Raw genomic sequence first — 20096 nt, 5'->3', positions numbered from 1 at the left:
TTGGCTGGGATGTAGGAACCGGATCTGGGCCATTTCTGGTCCGATATGGGGTGGGAGACCGGGAGGGCCGAGACGGTTTTATTTCCATAATCTTAATTACTGGTGGGTGGAGATAAGGGGGTCTTATCAACCATTGCACATGTCCTAAAACCGCTTGAACAAAAATAGGGTTTGAAGCATTTTTCTAAGATTCCTTGAACAAAAAAAGGAAAAACAGAAAAAGCGATTTTTTTCTCAGATTGAATATAACATTTAGACAATAGAAGGATCACAATTATTATTGAATTGATGCACTAAAAAATAGTTCGAATTGATGGAAAAGATTAAGCTATACTAGAATAGTGTAGCCATGAAAATATCTTAGATGTAAGCTCATAACCATAGAAAGATCTTAGATGTGAGATCAACATATGTACGCGAAGACCGTAGAAGGGTGATCAAAAGGCCATAACTAATTTTTATATTAAATAGTGTGTTACATGGGTCTTGAATTTGAGACCCCAAGGCTATACATGGGTCGAGCAATGGCTTTGTGTCGTTCGCTTCTTGTAGGCGTTGTATCTTTAGACCTATATGTGTGGGAAAAGTCTGGTTTGAACCCGGGTGCATGTGAACCCTAGTTGGAAATGCATTTTCCAAATGTTAAAAAATTCTGAAATAAAAATATCCGGGTACGTACGCATGTTTCATGTGTGCGTAGAAAGTTTTCGCGGAGAAACCACTTTTTTTATTTCAGAATCTAAAAAAGATAAAATACGTCACATATATACTGCTATATAGCCCTGCAAAATTTTACTTTTTTGCCGAGACAAAATAAAAGATTTTTTCGTCACGAAACTCATGTCCAGAGCACATATTTGAGATCATCTGCGAAATCATTTTGTGTTTCGATTTTTAAAACATGTTTTAACATCACAAATGAAACTTTTAAAAAAGTGGGTTCACATGCCCCCATGTTCCATATATGCATTCTCTGTGTGTGTGTCATTCATTTAGTTACTACTTGTGGTGTCACTCTTTGGCTAGAGAACCATAAAACGATAAATTAAAAGTCCATGTAATCATGAATTCAAATTTGACTAAAATTTAGCCCAATATCACAAACCTGCCATTGACATCCAACTCGCTGCGGAAATGCTCATTGTGCATGTCATACCAATTGGCAGGACGTCCTTCAAGAACAGTGGCGGCATGAAGGAGGTGATTCCGGAAGTAATTAAGAGAAGACGTAAATTCTACACATTGAGCTACATGATCTTGTAGAAAAAGGGACAAAATTGTAAGTTCCCCAAAAATAATAATGTCAGGCCCCGGTCATCAGCAATTTCAAATCTTGAGAAACAAAAATTACAATCAAAATTTGCCACACAAAAAAAAACAGGCTAATGAAAACTAAACTAGAGATCACATACTGAAACTCCTACTTTCTTATGCAAATCTTCATTGTTCGCTCCTTTGTTTGTTGAAGATGAGTACGTGGAAACAAAAAAAAGCGAACTTGGACTTATACTTTCTATTATTTCGGCAACTTGTTTATTTTGATTCATAGGATTGTTCTCATATTTCATGAGTAAAGCAGATTTTTACCTCGGCAACGATGATGGATGCATATATGCGTGTCATCACTCATCACGGGTCTACATTACATCGCGTGGGAAGCTGTATTCACCAAAGCTATATTTGCAAGACCTGTGCTTGACCATGCGGAGCTCTCCGCCGTCGCACCGCTCCACCTCCACGCCGGTGAGCACAGCGAAGTTAATCTCATTAGGCGTGCCGTCGTTGTAGCAGTGAGAGCAGGCCCCCGGCGGCACCGGCTCGTCCGTCTGGTAGAGCTTGGCGACGCAGAAGCGGCCGCCGTCACCCAGATGCACGAGTTGCGACCTCACATCGAAGCTCCCGCTTGGCGCCCCGAAGACCTTCCACACGCCGCTCGCCTGTAGAGGCACGGAGGCTCCAACAGGTTTAACGGAGTTCAGGTCCCAGGCGCCAAGGAGGCCACTGTCGCGAGACTCATACTGCCATTCGTCGTTGGGGAAGCCGAACCATAGGCCGAGCTCTGGCGCGTACTCCGCGCGCCCACGGAACGGGAGCGGCGAGACGCTGGCCCTGCTCCAGGTGCCGCTCGCAGTGTCCATGGAGAATGTCCCGCGGATGCGGGTGGACGCCCAGATGTGCGACTCGCCGACCACCGCGTAGGCGCCGAGCATGTCCCTGCTCTCCGGCCCATTTTCGCCGGTGCCTATCGCGTCGTAGGGAGGCGGCAGGAAAAAATACCAGAACCAGTCACTGTCATGGTCAGGCTCACCGGCGGGGTAACGGATGAGCGCTCGCAATTTTTTGTCGCTGTTGTTGGGCACGACCTCGACCTCCTCGTCCATGAAGTACAGGCTGTCGCCGACGGTGACAGGCACGGTCTCGCACTGGGGCAGTCGGATGCCGGGCTGCGCACGGACGGAGTGCGCGGCGTCGTCGTAGAGGACGGCGCGTCCCGGTGCGTCCCAAACGTCTCTGGCGTATTCGGGAGGGGCGCCGTCCACGACGACGATCTTGTCCTTGCTTTGGCCGATGAGCCCGAAGTCCATGACGACGCCGGGACTGGAGAAGTTCATATGGGGGGCCGGCAAGCGCGCCTTCTCCGCATCGTCGGCAACTAATTAGTTCTGTGGGGATTATACTATACCTGAATGAGCAGCCTGCACACAACGGACCGTGGCCCATGGGCTGAAGGAGAAAAGGCAAGCGAGCCTTGTCCGCCAGGCGCAGAGGAGGCCGCTATCCCGCGAGCCCGTTGTTGCTAGCTGGCATTGGGGCGGGCAATGCGCGTCGACGGAGCGTGGCACTACGAGCGTCAGCCACGGACGGCATCGAGCGGAGGAACCGAATGGATGGGTCCCATTCACATGCACTACGAGTCGCGACCAAGCCATCGCGGACGTTGCGGCTTGCGAATCATCCCGGCCGGCCCCACGGCGCCTCGTGACGCATGCCTCAACCAATCACCCCCACGCCCACGGAAATCAAGCAATCGTAATAATTAATTATGGAAACAGGCCATCAATTATCCGTCGCATTCGCATGCCATCTAGTCCGTCCGTCCCGGCCCTCCTGCCTAATAATCCGCGCGCGAGATCTGCGCTCCACACTCCACGTCACCGATCCGTGCCGGCAATCATCTCCGCCATCCATCCCGGTTCCCTCTCGAAAACGCAGACCTTCCTTCGTCTATAAAAAAAGGTCATAGACCACCATGCTCCGGAGCTACGTCTAGCCGGTCAGCCGTTGGCGAGCTCCTTCCGCCTACCGGCCTGTTGGAGAAATCCGTCGGCAAGCAAGCTCTTTCCGTGATCAATCCATCCCATGCATCAACTCCACGGGTGTGCCATGTTCCATTCACAAATCTCTCTCTCCTTCCCCTACCGGCATGTTGTAGAAATCCGTCGGCAAGCTCTTATGTCACAACAACTACTACAGAGTACATTTCTTTCAATCCAACCGATTCAGGTTTCATTCCACATGTTTCACTTCAGGAGTAGGCCAGATGACCATTGGACACTCATCTTAAACATTAATGTTCTTCCCGTAATTCATACTTCCTCTAAACAAGGCGTACTACTAGTTAGTATTGTTTTGGCATGGTTGATTAAGGAGTTCCACGCAATAGTAAATTAGTTTCCATGCTTACCCCATTTTACTCCGTTCCACTCGTACCCCCCTTTCTGCATGCAACAGCCCCTTACTATTGGCCTGCCCAAGCATGCACACGTTTTTTCCTCTTAAAATCTGCATATGCAATGTAACTATTGGCCTGCATGAGTAAATCACGGAGGGAGTAGGTTGGGCAAAATCACAACAATTCTCAACCCGCACCTTACGCTTCCATGACAATTGCACAAAAAAAGTACGCTCTAATCAAGGGAACGGAGAGAGAGTACAGAACATAATCTTCTTCCATGAACATGAGTATTCAACTGAATACCCATGATCATGTTTGTGTCCGCCACTGCTTCCATCGGATCCGACCTCAGTCGACACTAGTATTGTGTTCTTCAACGCCCTTTAATACACACGGGAACTAGAACTGGCTCACTGTACAACACCACAAAAGCTGGCTAAGCTAGGTTGCTTAAACGTGCATGTGCATGTCAACCTGATTGATGACATATCTAATCAATTTTGAAAAAATGCAACCGAGGGGGTGGGGGTGCGGGGGGCTAGTAACAAATTGCTTGAGCTTTTGGAACTGTTTGATTCTAAATGGAGGGGGATAGTTTGATGGGAAGAAGGCAAATCTGGGTTCAATCACTCAAGGTCTCTTAAATCTTTCAACACGGACGGCAGTGTGCCATATATTGCTAATATGGCACTCCATTAATCGCCCGGTATTCATCTATTGACGAATGGATTGTTTCGCTCCCCACACAAATTAAGTGAGTTGCCTTTTTTTTTCTCCAATTATCACGGTTGCGCTCATTATCTCGGCCAACCACGTAAACCGAATGCACAGGAATATTTGTAAACTACCCAGAGGATGTACGGGCGTTCTATCGACCACACATGTTGTACAGACCTCTATCTTCCAGCAACACAAGACCACAAACAAAACACAACAATGATTTATTCAACCGTTTTACGCCAACGGATGCTCGGCCTACACTCATTCGTAACAGCTTCTCGGCCTACACTCGCATGCCAGCCCTATGGCGCCATAGGGTCAGCCGGCGACTGAAAAAACCTAGGGTGTTGCGCCCTTGCGGCCTCATGCTAAATTGGAAACATGGCTTAGGGATGGACTCGCCGATGACCTCCCTCGGCGCCGGACGGATAGAAGTCTGATATCCTCCATACCACTGTCTTTGTCCGGCTCGCACTCCGCCTGTTGGAGAAAGCCGTCGGTGGTGATGGGCGTGCTAGTAGTGTCTTCCATCGACTCCAAACTCCGACCTCCAGCAACACTAGTATTATATTCATCAACACCCTTTACGCGGGAAATTATAGAACTGCGTTACTCTACAACACCATTAGAGCTGACTCGTATCTAACATTCACATACAGAAGTAGCCAAACTAGGTTGCTTAACCGTGCATCTGCATGTGTACCTGATTTTTTACCAATCTGATCATCTTGTGCAAAGCAAAATAGATGTCACACGTACGGTTTAATTATGAAACAAACATGTCCAGGAAAGCCTGCTTGGTCCAAGAAATGACCGGGCGCTAGGATCAGCTTTACACTGCACATGGATCAGGTCAGGTCCAAGAATTAATTAAGGCGCAATACCAATGTTGCTGTTGTGCATGGAGATTAAAATTTAGAAACTATCATCAACATTTTACTAAGGCAAGCTTTGCTACATAGGCAACAACTATTCACACCAACAAATACAAGGCTTCAGCTCGCTTGACTATTTCCAGGTCAAACGTAGCTAACTTCATTGATCCTGCTTCCTATCTAGCACTTGTCAAAAAAATAAGTATTTCTACTTGTTAGCAAGATCAGTAGTAGAGTTTTGTTTAATACCTAAAGCTAGTCATTTATTAGCAAGGCTTCTTATAGATAAATGGGTGTGTCATCCATCAGGCCATTTTTTCCTAACATTCCCTTGGCACGCATTGCAAGTTTAGTATACATGCATATACAAGCTCAGCTCCAAGTTTACATTCCTCAATACTTTAACTTTGCTACAGATTACTACAGAAAAAAATATAAAATTTGCCAAAACCTTTTGATTTCTCAAGCATTCAGGTCACATATCAAACAATCAGCAATAAAAGCGAATATATATCAGCATCTTTTAGGGACATTCACAACAAAAAGCAAATAAAACAAAGCTAAAGGCGCATACAACACAACTCATGCAACATGGTACGGCGAATAATACAGCAGAACACATCCTTTGCAACTATATACATCACGGATATAATATTCAAGGAGGCTAAAGGCGCATACATCACAACTCATGCAATATGGTGCTGCCTGATGGCCACGTCTCCTTGCCCCCCTGTTACTTCCTTGTCGAGTGATACATCAACACACAAGCTGATGCCTTGTTATTTACCCTCCAGCAGGAACAAAACATCAGTATCAGCTTTAATAAAGCATATTTAGCAAATAAATAAATAGATTTAGGAGGAAGACTTCAACTAGACACACATGACAACGGGCATGCATCTATCTACCAACATGGTAGCACCTTTGTTTCCTCGAAATGGCAGTCACCTATGTATATGGAATTACAACTGCACTATAGTTTTCAAGTTATCAGGAAAATAAACACCAAGATATACTGGAACCACCAAGAAGATACATAGTGACATACAATTTTTAGGATTGCAAAAAAATAAACAAATTGACAACAAGTGATGGCAATGTCAAACGAAACTGTGATGCAAAAGAAAACAACACATCAAGATACATAGCCTCATCATCAAGTGCTACCTTGCTGCTGTTCTAATTATTACAGTAAGCACTGCACTAGTTAAGTGGCAATCATTTGGTAAGAGAGGATTACCTGTGATCAAAAGATTAGAGCCCGTTTCTACTCGGAGCCTTCGACCAAAACATTCCCAGCAGGTATCACCAACTACAGTCACTCGGAATGACTGCGTTTTCGAGGGTGCACAACCTTCCGTCATCGCTAGAGTCGGCCTGATCAAGGACGAGGCTAGGCTGTGGGCAAGAGCTGGCGCCCTAGGTCTGCGCATCTTGCTACCGACGACCTGGGATGTACATTAAGTCCCTGATCATGTATTCTGCCTCTTAGGAGGGTTGTAAAACTTCTATCTTTCCAATGAAATGAAATGCAAAGAGTCCTTGGCGTTTTCTCGAAAAAAAAATCAGAATCATCAGTAACCACAAAAAATATCAGAGCTCTAAACAACATCAATAGCAACAGAGATATGTTAGGTTTGTAGCAACAGAGCTCTAAACAAAATATATGTTTTGCATATAGTAAACAATTCTTTAGATTTATAATCTATAAAAGTGCACCCATTTGAACAACAGAAAAGTAAAACATAAGAGTGTTACACGAACGAGAGCAAGATGTGCATGCAATCAACACTCTCGCCAAAGAATCCATGCAAGCGGCCAAATACGAATACAACCCTTATCAAATCCATCTACAGATGAATTAGTTCATCATCAGACTCAATCCACATCTAAATGTAGCTAATTAATCTCTACTACCACCTAAGAGTAGAGCAATATGTAACGTAAAGTGTCAAACATCTGTACCAACAACTTCACATGACCAGTTTCAAATAATCTGAACAAAAAGAATGGAATACAATTAAGAACCTCTAACATAAAATCAATCATTCACAACTAGGCCTACATGCCAATACAACCACAAATATCACAAAGCTAATAGAGAAACCCGACATCTTACCTAAACCTCGGCGACAAAAAAGAACCATTCCGCTTGCTTGGTATTTGAATAGTTCCGCTTGCTTGGAATTCTTGAAGCCAAATAGTTACCAAGAATCATCTGAGGAAAAAGACACAAGTTTACTTCCACGAAAGAAAGAAAAGCAATAAGATGTTGAAACAATACTTGACTAGCAGAATTACTGTCTTGTCATAGTAGTAGTAATATGTACAAATTGGTACATGTAGTGCTACTGCTGCCTATAGATGCAGCCCTACTAGCATGGTTTTAAAGGCGCCAAGGCGTCCTAAGGCGAAGGGGGGGCGCTCCGACGCTTAGGCGACGCCTAGGCGGACGCTTTGGACGCCTAGGCGCCTAAGGCGGGCGTTTTTCTAAGGCGGAGGGGGAGCGCTTGGACGCTTAGGCGTCCCTAAGGCGACGCCTAGGCGACGCCTTTAAAACCATGCCTACTAGTATTTGGCAATTCAAAAGATAGAATTTTGTCGAAGGAAATAAATTTGTAACCAACATAAGAGGGCAGCTGGTAAATTTGAATGAATGAATAGATCACACATAATATTCACACATAAGTAGAGTTAAATGGCGAAGCATTTTGGCACAGTTACAATCACTAAATTCAAAGTAAAATCGCCAAGGTTCAGGAAAGCGGAAAAAAGCGTTGCTTATGCACGCTGAAGTGCAATGTAGAGGCCTTTCGCATCGATTGCATAAGCGCTTAAGCGGGAAAAAAGCGGAAAAAGAGGGAAAAATTCGCCGCTTATGTGCGCTGAAGCGCTAAGCGGAAGGCCACCGCACCAATTACGCTTAACGCTTTCTTGAACCTTGAAAATCGCTACTACTGCATCAAATTCCACCAAAAAAATGGCCAACAACTTGCTAGAGCAGACGGATCTCAACCTGAAAAAACACTACACAACACACACAACTTGATACCAAACTATGTTCAGGCACAGACATTGTAGCAACCTGAAACTTCCAAGACGTCGCTAGGAGCAAAGTCGTTCACGACACTTGTACCAAAACAGGGAATGAAACACCACATAGCATCCATAAGAAGAAGAACCAAAAAAAACATAATAAATGGGGTTTCTGGCCTCTTGACATATAAAAGACAGGGGATAGAAACAACATAGCATCTGAGGATGCGGAGGTAACCATGCATCCATGGCCATGTATAGCAGTGAAGGGAGAAACAGAAACTGACCCAAACACATGGAGTCGACACCGCTATCCATGGCTCGGATGATCAGGCAGAAGCCCGCGACAGCTCCCATGAATAGCACAACTGCACAAGAGATAAACATATGTTAATTCCTGGTATAAAGAACCAAGTAACAAAAGACTAGGTCAAACTGGGATCAAATTGGGAAGCATAAAAGAAAAGTGAGACCAGGATTGGCATTGAGAACGCTCTTTCATGTTGAAATCAAACATAAATATATTTATAATCTACTACATTTAGTACCAAATTTTGTTCTGATGCTATTTTCTTAACCAGAAGTAGAGAAATGTAAAATAATGGAGCTATTCTCCCAAAACAGCACCTCATCACTAAACATTAGTGTAACAGGAAAAAAAAAAGAAGCAAACTTTTAGCAAGCAAAATATTACATGATGGGGTTCCAATAATTTGAAGAGAATTACATACAAAGAAGAAAGAAGAAAAAGATTCTCAATGAGAAAACAGAGGAGCTAATTACTGCATAACACTTGCACCAACGGTTAGCACAATACCAGATCACCAATCACAATACTCACTCCCAAACACAGAATATTAGCAAACTAAGGGACACTAAATCCTACATATACAGGTGTAATCAAGCAGTGGAAACTACCTAGACCACTATAACGTGTCGCTAGGCAAGCAGGTAAGCCACAATCAGGACCGGCGGCTCCTGCAACCCAACTGTGGCGCATATGGACGTTCTAATATCAATGGAACCGAACAACACCGAACATAAACGAACAGGAAGTTGGCAACTCACCTTGCAGATAACGTGCTACTTCTTCTGGAGGCACAACAGGCTATCCTTGAGGCGAAACTGCACTAGATTAACGAGATAGTAGAGATGATTCAGAAGGTACGTAAAAAAGGATTGCAACTGAAGTCGAAATGAGTAAAAATCTTCAGTCTACCTTGCCAGTGGGATTCTGGTCACTGCACTGTCATTTTCCACACCGTTGCAGCCAAGAGACAAAAGTGCAGTCCTGTTATTTGTATATAACACAAGGACAACCTACTGAGGAAACTAATAAAGCACGACATTCTTCAGAAATAAGCATGATCCATAAGGATAATTGGCAATATTCGAGAGTGACTAGAAAGAGCTCTAAAGTGGAAAAAAAATGACCATCGATACTGTAGCCTATCTTCTTGACAACTCAACAACTAAAGTGAAAAACAGATCATACATAGTAGTATTCTCTTCTTATTATTCATGCCATCATCAGAACCAGAACAAAGTGATTCTCCCCAACCAAAACTAGAACCACAACAAATAAGGGCTATTTCTCCCTAAATAAAAAGGCTATCATCAGAATCAGAACATACAGATCAAAATCAATCGCTTATGTCACCAACAGAGCTATGAGAAATCACATCTCTTCGCACACAAGTCCATAGAATTTCCAAGAATAAATCAAAGATAACCAAAACATAAGTGATGCCATCTCAGAACACATACATGTGCATCAACTAAATATGCGCTATCGGGGATCTTATGTTCTACAATGCTTCTACCAGAGACAGGTGTAGCACTTGTTCTGTATACTTATCAGTCCTTCCACCATAAATAAGTGATGATATATATAAAATGCTTTAATCTAATTCCTTAGCCAACGGAACGAATTATTAGCAATAAGTAGCCATACAGATGCATTATCAGTCCTTCCACCATAAATAAGTGATGATATATATAAAATGCTTTAATCTAATTCCTTAGCCAACGGAACGAATTATTAGCAATAAGTAGCCATACAAATGCATTAAGCAGGTTAGATAAGCAGTTCAAATATTAAATTCCTATGCTAAAAATGGGCAAAAGTAGCCATGCGATGACTAAACCAAAGAACAACCGTATGGTAAAACTCCATATCCATATGCATACCATATCAATCAACGATTAGCACAATACCAGCCCACCAATCACAAGTACCACTCCCGCAACACAATGTAGTTTCCATTAAAGAGAACGACGGTAAATACAAAATACGCAGATGGAATTACTGGAACCAACCTACTACACCACTCCAACATGTTGCTGGGCATGCGGGCGATCAAACAATCAACCCAAACAGAAGCGCATCAGGACGTTACCCCCAAATCAACGAATCGAACCACACCGAATCAAATCAAGATGGCAAGCTAGCCTTGCAGATCACGTAGTACTACTCATTCTGGAGGCGCTCCAGGCTGCCGTTGTGGGCCATGGCGAAACCCTTGGTGCACAATAAACTCGAATAAGATCATTTACTAGATAAAAATTTCTCCTAATATCGAATCAGTTGTTCTACCGAAGCAAGGACGGAGAGGAAATCTCCCTCGAGATTTGCAGCAGCACCTAACCTGCCATCAGCAGCACATCTCCTTTGCCCTTCAGCGGCATCAGTTCTTCTCCTCTGCAAAGAAAACAAAATTGTCACACTGCAACTCTGAACCTGGGACCGTCGTATGCTAAAGTTCCTGATAATAGTGAAGGGTAATGAACTCAATATTGTGCTCAGAGTAAGGCGTCATTGAGGAAGTGTAACATTTATCAAGAATCTCTATTAACCAAGTTTAGTGATACAACTGAAATTCCTTGCTGCATTAATTTTCAACTGGGGGTTGCAGGATTGATTTAATTACAACATTGTTGCATCATAGAAACTGAGCTTTTCATTAGCAGTGAAATGGTGAAGAAACTACAGCAACATGTAATGTGAGCATTTAAAGGAGAAACTAACCAGTGTAGTCAACACACTTCTGGTACTTTGAAGAAATAATTTACAACATTGACAATATTGATAAAGCACAATAACTGAGAATTACAACAGACATGCAGCAAAAATTTATCTTTGTGTAGATGCACTCTATATTTCGGCAATTAACTAATTGATATAGCCAGTTCAGTTCCAGTAATGCAAACTAGTCCAGTTCATTGAGAAAAATTCGGTGGTGGCGTGGCGGCGGAAGCGCCGTGGGCAGCCTGTGCCACTTGCAGGCGTAAGCCACAACCAGCACCGTAAGCTCCTGCACCCCAAAATAAAGCGCGTCAGGACAGTATCCATACATCAACGGAACCGAACCAGAGCAGATCAAACCGAACGGGAAATTGGCAGCTCACCATGCGGGTCACGAGCCACTAATTGTTCTGGAGGCGCTCCACGCTGCCCTTTTTTTTTTTTTTTTTTTGAGAGAGCTCCACGCTGCCCTTGCCGGCCACACAAAGAAACTCTAATCAGATCATGTACTAGTACAAAATCTCCTCCTGGCAGTCGAATGGGCTGCTTTACCGAAGCAAGGACGGAGAGGGAGTCTACAAAGCTGCTACCTTTGAGGCCGATGCCGACAATCCCCTGGACGGCGTCGTCTCCCTGACGAGCAGCTCGACCTCCCGGTCGTCGGCGGCCCCGCGGCTGCGTGCAGCACCGCGCCGCTGTCCCTCGTTCGCGCGCACGACGCAGACCGGCGTGATCGACGGAGCCGCGCGCGTCGCCGAATCGATGCACGCGGCGTCGATGACGAGCAGCTCGACCTCCCGGTCGTCGGCGGCCCCGCGGCTGCGTGCAGCACCGCGCCGCTGTCCCTCGTTCGCGCGCACGACGCAGACCGGCGTGATCGACGGAGCCGCGCGCGTCGCCGAATCGATGCACGCGGCGTCGACGAGCAGGCCAGTCGCACCGCCATAGTGGCTGCTGCGCGGCGCCTCGTCTTTCGTCTGCGTAGATGGGGCGGCGCTAGGGAGGAGGGGCAGCGGGGGAAACCGCCGGTGACCCATTGACCACTGTCGATCTGATCCGGGCGAGCTCTAGGCGAGGTGTGGAGAAGGGGCTGGCAGAGAGGAGGAGGTGCCGGTGATGGGGGAGATGAGGCGGCGGCGCCGGAGGGCGAGTGCGGGGCGGTGGTTGGGGAGCAGAGGGGTGGTGGTTGGCGAGATATACTCCAGAATAGAATTGAGGAGGCAGCGTTGCCGAGAGCGACGGCGTCAATTTCGTTTTCTTGTTTCGTTGGTCATAGCAATGATTATGGCAAAGGATCCATGCCAAAGGATGATTATGGCACGCCATAGCAATGCTAATTATTAGCACCTAAAATTGTGGATGATTAGCGCAAGGAATCGTTCGACACTCCGAAAATTCTGTTTAGGCCAAAAATTATGTCGATTGCTTAATCAGGGAGGCCGTGCCGTCTAATCCATGCATGCGCGTAGTACTAGCTTGCAATTGCTCCTTTCGTCTGTGAATAATAATGCATGTGGCCTAATCAACGTCATATTAATAATTCACCTAGTATTCCGGCTACCCAAACATCAAGTTGGCAAAATGGTTGATTTATATTGTATTTTTACTACAGAAAATTTAGTTCTCCATGATTCTTTTTTTCGTTTATGAAAAAGCCTCTCACGAGCTTTTGCGGCTCGGCCTAGATCCATAAGCCGATCATCCTAGGCCGCTCCAGGGTTTGGAAGTGTGACCAGGAAATATATCCAAGTACTCGTAGATTAATTAGCTCTAACAATCACCCCCTGATCTTGTCATGCTAACACACCAAATATTTGGATCACCCGAACCATCTTGCAGGAGCTTCACCATGTTGTGGACGAACTGCGAGCACCACTGGCAACATACGTCCCATTGTCGATGTCGCAGCACCCAATACCACCATCATGTCTTGGTTATGGCATCACACCACTGCCCTCGCAACGCCATCTTCTCCAAGCGACATCGCAACGCAACGCAACTACCTCCACACCTCGTGTCTCGTCATCCATGTCGCATGGAGTCTGTCGCTACCACCTCGAACCTTGAGGCTCTGATACCAATTGTTGGAGCTACATCGGGCAGCTCCTTTCTTCTCTCTCAACTACATATGACAAAGATTAGTTCTAATTGGTATATGTTGATACCAATTAGAAATAATCTTTTCATATGTCGAAGATGATTCTGGAGTAGCAGAGGAGTGGAGCATGTGCATGTTATACATCTCTAAGAATATTAGGAACCAACTACAAACTATTAAGTAATTAACCTCTAATGAGACCTTTTTTCCGCACATTGCCTTCATCGTCATCACTCCTTCATACTATATCTGTTTCAACGAGTAAGACACATACACATGTCAAGACGAACTCTAACCGAGAAAATTGAGGAACCAAATTTTGATTATATTGTACGTAATTAGTATCATTGGATTCATTATGGAAAACACTTTCTAATCATGCTAATTGTATATCAGTAATCTTTATATATTTAGAGTAATTCTTAGTCAAAGAAAAAACATGCAAAATGAGGATGTCTTATTCATTAAAATGGAGAGAGTAGTTTTTTACTACCAAAAGAAAACATTAAGTTTGAATACCAAGTGGCATGCACGGTTAACAAGACATTCTTGTCTGGCTGCTCTCACGCTAGTGTCTTCATCCTCGTCACTCCTCCTTCGTGGTTTTTTTATACCAGAAAGAAAACAATAAGTTTGAATACATTAGTGCCATGCATGGCTAACAAGATGAACTTGTCTGACTGCTCGTCACATACGAGATCCAGGTGAAGTATGCCACATCGATCTTAGAGAGTCGTATACCTCGAGGACACAACTATCGATCAGGTGATAACAATTACACTAGTGGAGAAGAGGCCTTTGGACCCAAGCAAATGACCCACTGCTGAACCAAACCGGGTCTAATGCCCCCATTGGACCCGGTTCGTTTCTGCCCAGGACGACCCCACCTGCTCGCGCCTGTCCTGTAGCGGCCTTTGGACCCGGTTTGTCATACAAACCGGGACTAAAGGTCCACCCGCAGGGCGCGGCAGGCCGTGTCGGCTGGGGAACCGTTTAGACCCGGTTTGTATCACAAACCGGGTCCAAAGGCCCCCCTCTGGCTATATAACCTTGCCCCTGCCCAAGTGTGAGCCACACTTAGCCATTTTTTCACTATCTTCACAAGAGGGGTGTGTTGCTTTCCTCTCTTCTTCACATGCACAAGAGGTGTTCGATGAAATGCTTAAGAGGATTTGCCACTTGAGTTTACACAAATCAAGCCACACTTAACTTGCTTTTTTCTTCTTCATCGAGGTTAACAACTTTATCCTTTTCATCTGCAATTGATAAAATGCATGTGTATATATACATCGTGATGTTCTGTAATGGTTTTGATCAGCTTAATTATATCATGCAGATGAATCGGTAATGGATGTACATTGACCGACGGTTTGACGAGTTCACTGCGGGCCTGGATAATTTTATGGCCGTGGCGGAGGCAAACAAACATGGTGGCTTCATGTATTGTCCATGTGTGGACTGCAAGAATACCGTAAATTACGCTCGCTCGAGTCTCATTCACAGCCACCTTCTGCGATCCGGTTTCATGCCCGATTACTATTGTTGGACCAAGCACGGAGAAAGAGGGGTTATGATGGAAGACAATGACGAAGAGGAAGAGGATGATGACGGTTATCCCAATTTCCCTGAATACGATGATCTGCAGAAGGCAATGAAGACAATGAAGTAGAAGATCAAGAGGCACCAGATGAGCCTGCGATGATGATCTTGGCCGGGCCATTCTTGATGCAAGGAGAGAATGTGAAACTGAAAAGGAAAGGTTGGCCTTCGACAAGATGATAGAAGATCACAACAAATTGTTATACCCAACTTGCGAAGATGGCCATAAAAAGCTAGGCGACACCGGAATTATTGCAATGGAAGGCGAGAGAACGGTGTCACCGACTCGGGATTTGGAAAGTTGCGACAATAATTAAGAGGAAGCTTCCAAGGGGTAACGAATTGCCCGCCGATGCGTACGAAGTGAAGAAGATTGTCTGCCCTCTAGGATTAGATGTGCAAAAGATACATGCATGCATTAATGATTGCATCCTCTACCGCGATGAGTACGAGAATTTGGATGCATGTCCGGTGTGCACTGCATTGCGGTATAAGATCGAGACGAGATGACCCTGGTGATGTTGAGGGCGAGCGCCCAGAATAGGGTTCTGCCAAGGTTATGTGGTATGCTCCTATAATACCACGGCTGAAACGCTTGTTCAGAAATAAAGAGCATGCTAGGTTGTTGCGATGGCACAAAGAAGACCGTAAGAAAGACGTGATGTTGAGGCACCACTGCTGATGGCTCCCAATGGAGAAAAATCGATAGAGAGTTCCCAAACTTTGCACAGGATGCAAGGAACTTACGGTTTGGTCTCGGTACGAGATGGCATGAATCCTTTTGGAGAGCAGAGCTGCAGCCATAGCACCTGGCCTGTGACTCTTTGTATATATAACCTTCCTCCTTGGTTGTGCATGAAGCGGAAGTTCATTATGATGCCGGTGCTCATACAAGGCCCGAAGCAACCCGGAACGACATTGATGTGTACCGAAGCCATTAGTCGAAGAACTTCTACAGCTGTGGCCCCTAGCGGTGTACGTGTGTGGGACGAGCACAAGCGGAGGAATTTGACCTAAGAGCGATGCTTTTCGTAACCATCAATGACCGGCCTGCTCTTGGTAACATTTCGTGACAGTCAAACAAGGGATACAATGCATGCACACACCGTTTACATGAGCTCGAAGGTGATTATTTGGAAAAAGGTCGAAGGTCGTGTACAGGGCATCGTCGATTTCTTAGGCTTACCCATCCCGTAAGAAAGAAAGGCAAGCATTACAACGGTGAGGCTGATCACGGAGGAAGCCTCCCCATCGTGATGGTGTTGATATATTTGGTATGGTCAAGGATCTAGATGTAATATTTGGAAAGGGTCTGGCGGACGGTGCATTCCGAATGACGATGCCGGACACGCGCCCATGTGGAAGAAGAAATCTATATTTTGGGATCTACCCTATTGGGAAGTCTTAGAGGTCCGCTCTTCAATCGATGTGATGCACGTGACGAAGAATCTTTGCGTGAACCTGCTAGGCTTTACGGGTGTGTACGGGAAGACAAAAGATACACCGAAGCACGGGAGGACCAGCAACGTTGGAAAGACCCCAAAAAGCTGCATGAGAGAGTTAAAGGACGTCATTTATCCAGCTACGCTCTTACAAAAGCGAGAGAAGGAAATATTTTTTGAATGTCTTAGCAGTATCAAGGTCCCGTCGGCTTCTCCTCCAATATAAAGGGAATAATAAATATGGAGAAGAAAACATTCCAGAACTTGAAGTCTCATGACTGTCACGTGATAATGACACGGTTGCTTCCGATTGCATTGAGGGGGCTTCTACGGAAAATGTTCGATGCCCATTGTGAAGCTATGTGCATTCCTCAATGCAATTTCTCGGAAGGTAATAAATCCAGAAATTCTACCGAGGTTGCGAGAATGATGTGGTCCAATGTCTCGTTAGTTTTGAGCTGGTGTTCCCACCATCCTTCTTCAATATTATGACACATCTCCTCGTTCACCTGGTCGATGAGATTTCCATTCTCGGTCTGTGTTTCTACACAATATGTTCCCCTTCGAGAGGTTCATGGGAGTCTTGAAGAAATATGTTCATAACCGTGCTAGGCGAGAAGGAAGCATCTCCAAGGGCTATGGAACAGAGGAGGTCATTGAATTCTCGTGTTGACTTTATTCCTGACCTTAAGCCGATTGGTGTTCTGAATCGCGGCATGAAGGGAGACTAAGTGGAAAAGGCACGCTAGGAAGGAAATCAATGATATGTAGGGACGGGATTTCTTTGACTCAAGCACACTACACGGTCCTACAAAGTTCCACCTTGGTGGCTCCGTATATCGGTGACCACAAGAACTTTCTACGCTCCCGAACCCGGGCGGTCGAACGATTGGATTAGACGTGAACACATGTCGACTTTCGGCGGTTGGTTGCAAAAACATCTCTGAATAACAAACATATTGAAGATCAGTTGTACTTGCTGGCCCAGACACCATCTTCGATCGTAGTGACTTTCCAAGGGTACGAGATAAATGGGAATACATTTTACACGATCGCCCAAGATAAAAGAGCACCAACCAAAACAGTGGTGTCCGCTTTGATGCAATAATGAATGAAGGCCCAAATGACACATATTATGGTTACATAGAGGATATATGGGAACTTGAGTATGGACCTTCTTTTAAGGTCCCTTTGTTTAGGTGCAAATGGGTCAACAAAACAGAGGCGGGGTTCGAGGTAGACAAGTTGTATGGAATGACAACGGTGGATCTCAACAATCTTGGGTATAGAGACGAACCATTCGTCCTAGCCAAGGATGTGGCCCAGGTTTTCTATGTGAAGGATATGTCTACCAAACCAAGAAAAAGGAAACATAAGGAAACAAATACATCAAACGATGAGCCAAAGCGCCACATAGTTCTTTACGGAAAAAGAAACATCGTGGGAGTGGAGGACAAGACAGACATGTCGAAGATTATAATCAGTTTGATGAAATTCCACCCTTGAGTGAACATTGATCCAAGCATCAAGTTAAATGATGAAGATGCTCCATGGTTACGGCCGAAGAAGATTAATTAAATGATGAAGATGCTCCATCATCAAGTTAATTGAAGAATGTTCATGGCACAAATGAGTATCTCAACATGGCAATCAATTTCCCATTTATTTTTGTGTAATCATGTAACTGTATGTAAGATATTAAAAGTGGAGATGCGCCACGGGAGATTTCCCAACCCTTTCCCCAACAACTGTTAGATGAGATGTAGTCGTTCGGGGGCTTGGCAAGGCGTATCGATGCTCCTTTTATAGGCACGGCACCTCTTCTACTTTGTCTTGTTCCTTCGACGGGCGTCGTGCGCTACATGCTTTATCTCATCGAAAGACGTCCACCCATGCGTTCTTATCCTGCCGACATCTTTAGTCCCGGTTGTACCCACCAGCCGGGACTAAAGGTTACCCACACGTCCTTATCCCACCGACAGTTTTGTTAGATGACACAAAAAAGGATCTTTAGTCCGGTTGTACCCACCAGCCGGGACTAAAGGTTACCCACACGTCCTTATCCCACCGACAGTTTTTGGCGCCACTGCGTTCCCGCCTATTTTTCTTCCCGCGCTTTCCACTGCTTCCCGCCTCTGTCCTCCCGCCATTTTTTCACTATATATATGTTGGCTTGGCCTCCATTTACATATCACATCTAGACTCATATCTGCAAACCTCATCACCAGGTCACATGGCTTCCATCGTATCTCTAACCCTCCGGAGGCGGAGGCGCTTTGCGCGTCGAACTACCCCTGCCCGCCGGGCTACCGCGTCCCTACCGGCTGGTTGCTCGAGCGTCGGAGGGGTACCGGTCCCTCCTGTCCCTCTAGGTGTGGCGCGCGAGATGGCCATCACGAACCACTACTACTTCGAGCTCACGCCGAGCAGCGGAGGAATCCCCGATGGCATCCCGACTACAGCCCGACTTGGGAGAGCTTCTTCATCAATCGGCGTGAGAGGGCGCTCGCCGGGCACGAGGAGGGCGGCCCGCCTCCTTCGAACTTCAACCACCCCGTCCGTCGGCCGTGGTGCCGCGACCGGACTCTCCAGGGCGTCATGGCCCACCGTGGCCCCCGCTGCGCTACCCTCGGTCCCAGCCCACGCGTGCTCTCCCGCCGAGGTTTGACTACCGCGACCCCGATGCCAGCGACGATGATGACGGCGACTACGACGACTACGGTGGCGAGTACTACGGGGCTAGGCACGAGTATGGTGAATGACTCGAACGATCGAATACGGCCATGTATCTTAATTAATTTTCGGTTGAGCTAGGCACGAGTACTATAGGGCTAGGCACGAGTACTATCTGGCCATGTATCTTAATTAATTTTCAGTTGAGTTCGTACTTTAATTCCACATGTAATCTGGCGGGAAACTTTTCTCATCATCGGCGTACGCACAACGACTTTATTGAAAATACAATAAAATAGATAAACAACTAGTCTAGTCGATCTACTCGTCGTCGGAGGTTGTCTCGGTCCAAATGTCGTCCCACCGAGGGTCGTTGTCGGCCCAAGTTGTATTCGGGTTATCGAGCTCGAACACGGCGACGGCCCGACGATGGCGCTGTTGGACTGCGTTGTGCCGGAGGTCAGCGAAGAACGCGGCGGTGTTGTCGACGTCGTTGGGGAAGCTGCGCCCTCCACCGGCGCATCAACTCCTCGTCGTGCTCGGCGATTGCGATCCGGCGCTGCACTGGCGGTGGCGGCGACGGTCCTCGTCGTCGACGAGGCACGGCGTCGGCGCGAGGAACTCCGCCTCCTCTAGCGATTCAACGTACGGGAAGTTCATGTCGCACCGTGGCCGCCAAAATCGCCATGCGGCCGCGTCGTGGCGCGCGCCGCCAGCTCCGGGGTGTTGTACGTGCCGAGGGTGAGCCGGAAGCCACCGGCACGCATCTCGGCGTAGAACCTACCGTTCGGCCGCGCTCGGACGCCACGGAAACCGGACGAGCCGCGACGGCGCGGCGGCATCCCGGCGACGAATGAACGGAGGCGACGGCGACGTGTGGTTCCGCGCGCACGCGGCGCTTTATAGCACAACGACGCGGCAAGTTTGGCGGCAGTGGCGCGGGGAAGCGGCG

At 46.3% G+C, this 20096-nt stretch overlaps 1 protein-coding gene and 1 long non-coding RNA gene across 19 annotated transcripts in view; one reads left to right on the top strand and one right to left on the bottom strand.

Moving 5' to 3' along the window:
- Positions 1-20096, top strand: part of LOC127308387 (uncharacterized) — a 128041-nt gene that overhangs the window by 92748 nt on the left and 15197 nt on the right. The gene's annotated exons all lie outside the window — the stretch shown is intronic.
- Positions 5705-12624, bottom strand: LOC127308388 (uncharacterized). Of its 18 annotated transcripts, none has more exons than XM_071821563.1 (8): positions 11923-12624; positions 11716-11797; positions 9527-11621; positions 9376-9432; positions 8595-8675; positions 7391-7489; positions 6512-6719; positions 5705-6239 (listed from the first exon to the last, which is right to left on the bottom strand). In XM_071821563.1, exons 1-3 carry the CDS (start codon positions 12367-12369, stop codon positions 11527-11529), a joined length of 624 nt encoding a protein of 207 aa, XP_071677664.1. In that variant the 5' UTR covers positions 12370-12624; the 3' UTR covers positions 5705-6239; positions 6512-6719; positions 7391-7489; positions 8595-8675; positions 9376-9432; positions 9527-11526. The 18 variants fall into 18 exon arrangements, with proteins under 18 accessions (XP_071677664.1, XP_071677660.1, XP_071677666.1 ...); XM_071821559.1 differs by having other exon boundaries at positions 5705-6059; XM_071821565.1 differs by having other exon boundaries at positions 5705-6046.

This window comes from Lolium perenne, chromosome 6 (genome assembly GCF_019359855.2).
Source record: "Lolium perenne isolate Kyuss_39 chromosome 6, Kyuss_2.0, whole genome shotgun sequence".
NCBI classification, from domain to species: Eukaryota; Viridiplantae; Streptophyta; class Magnoliopsida; order Poales; family Poaceae; genus Lolium; species Lolium perenne.
The sequence above is the reverse complement of the archived record's forward strand: the minus strand, read 5'-3'. Positions and strand labels throughout refer to the sequence as shown.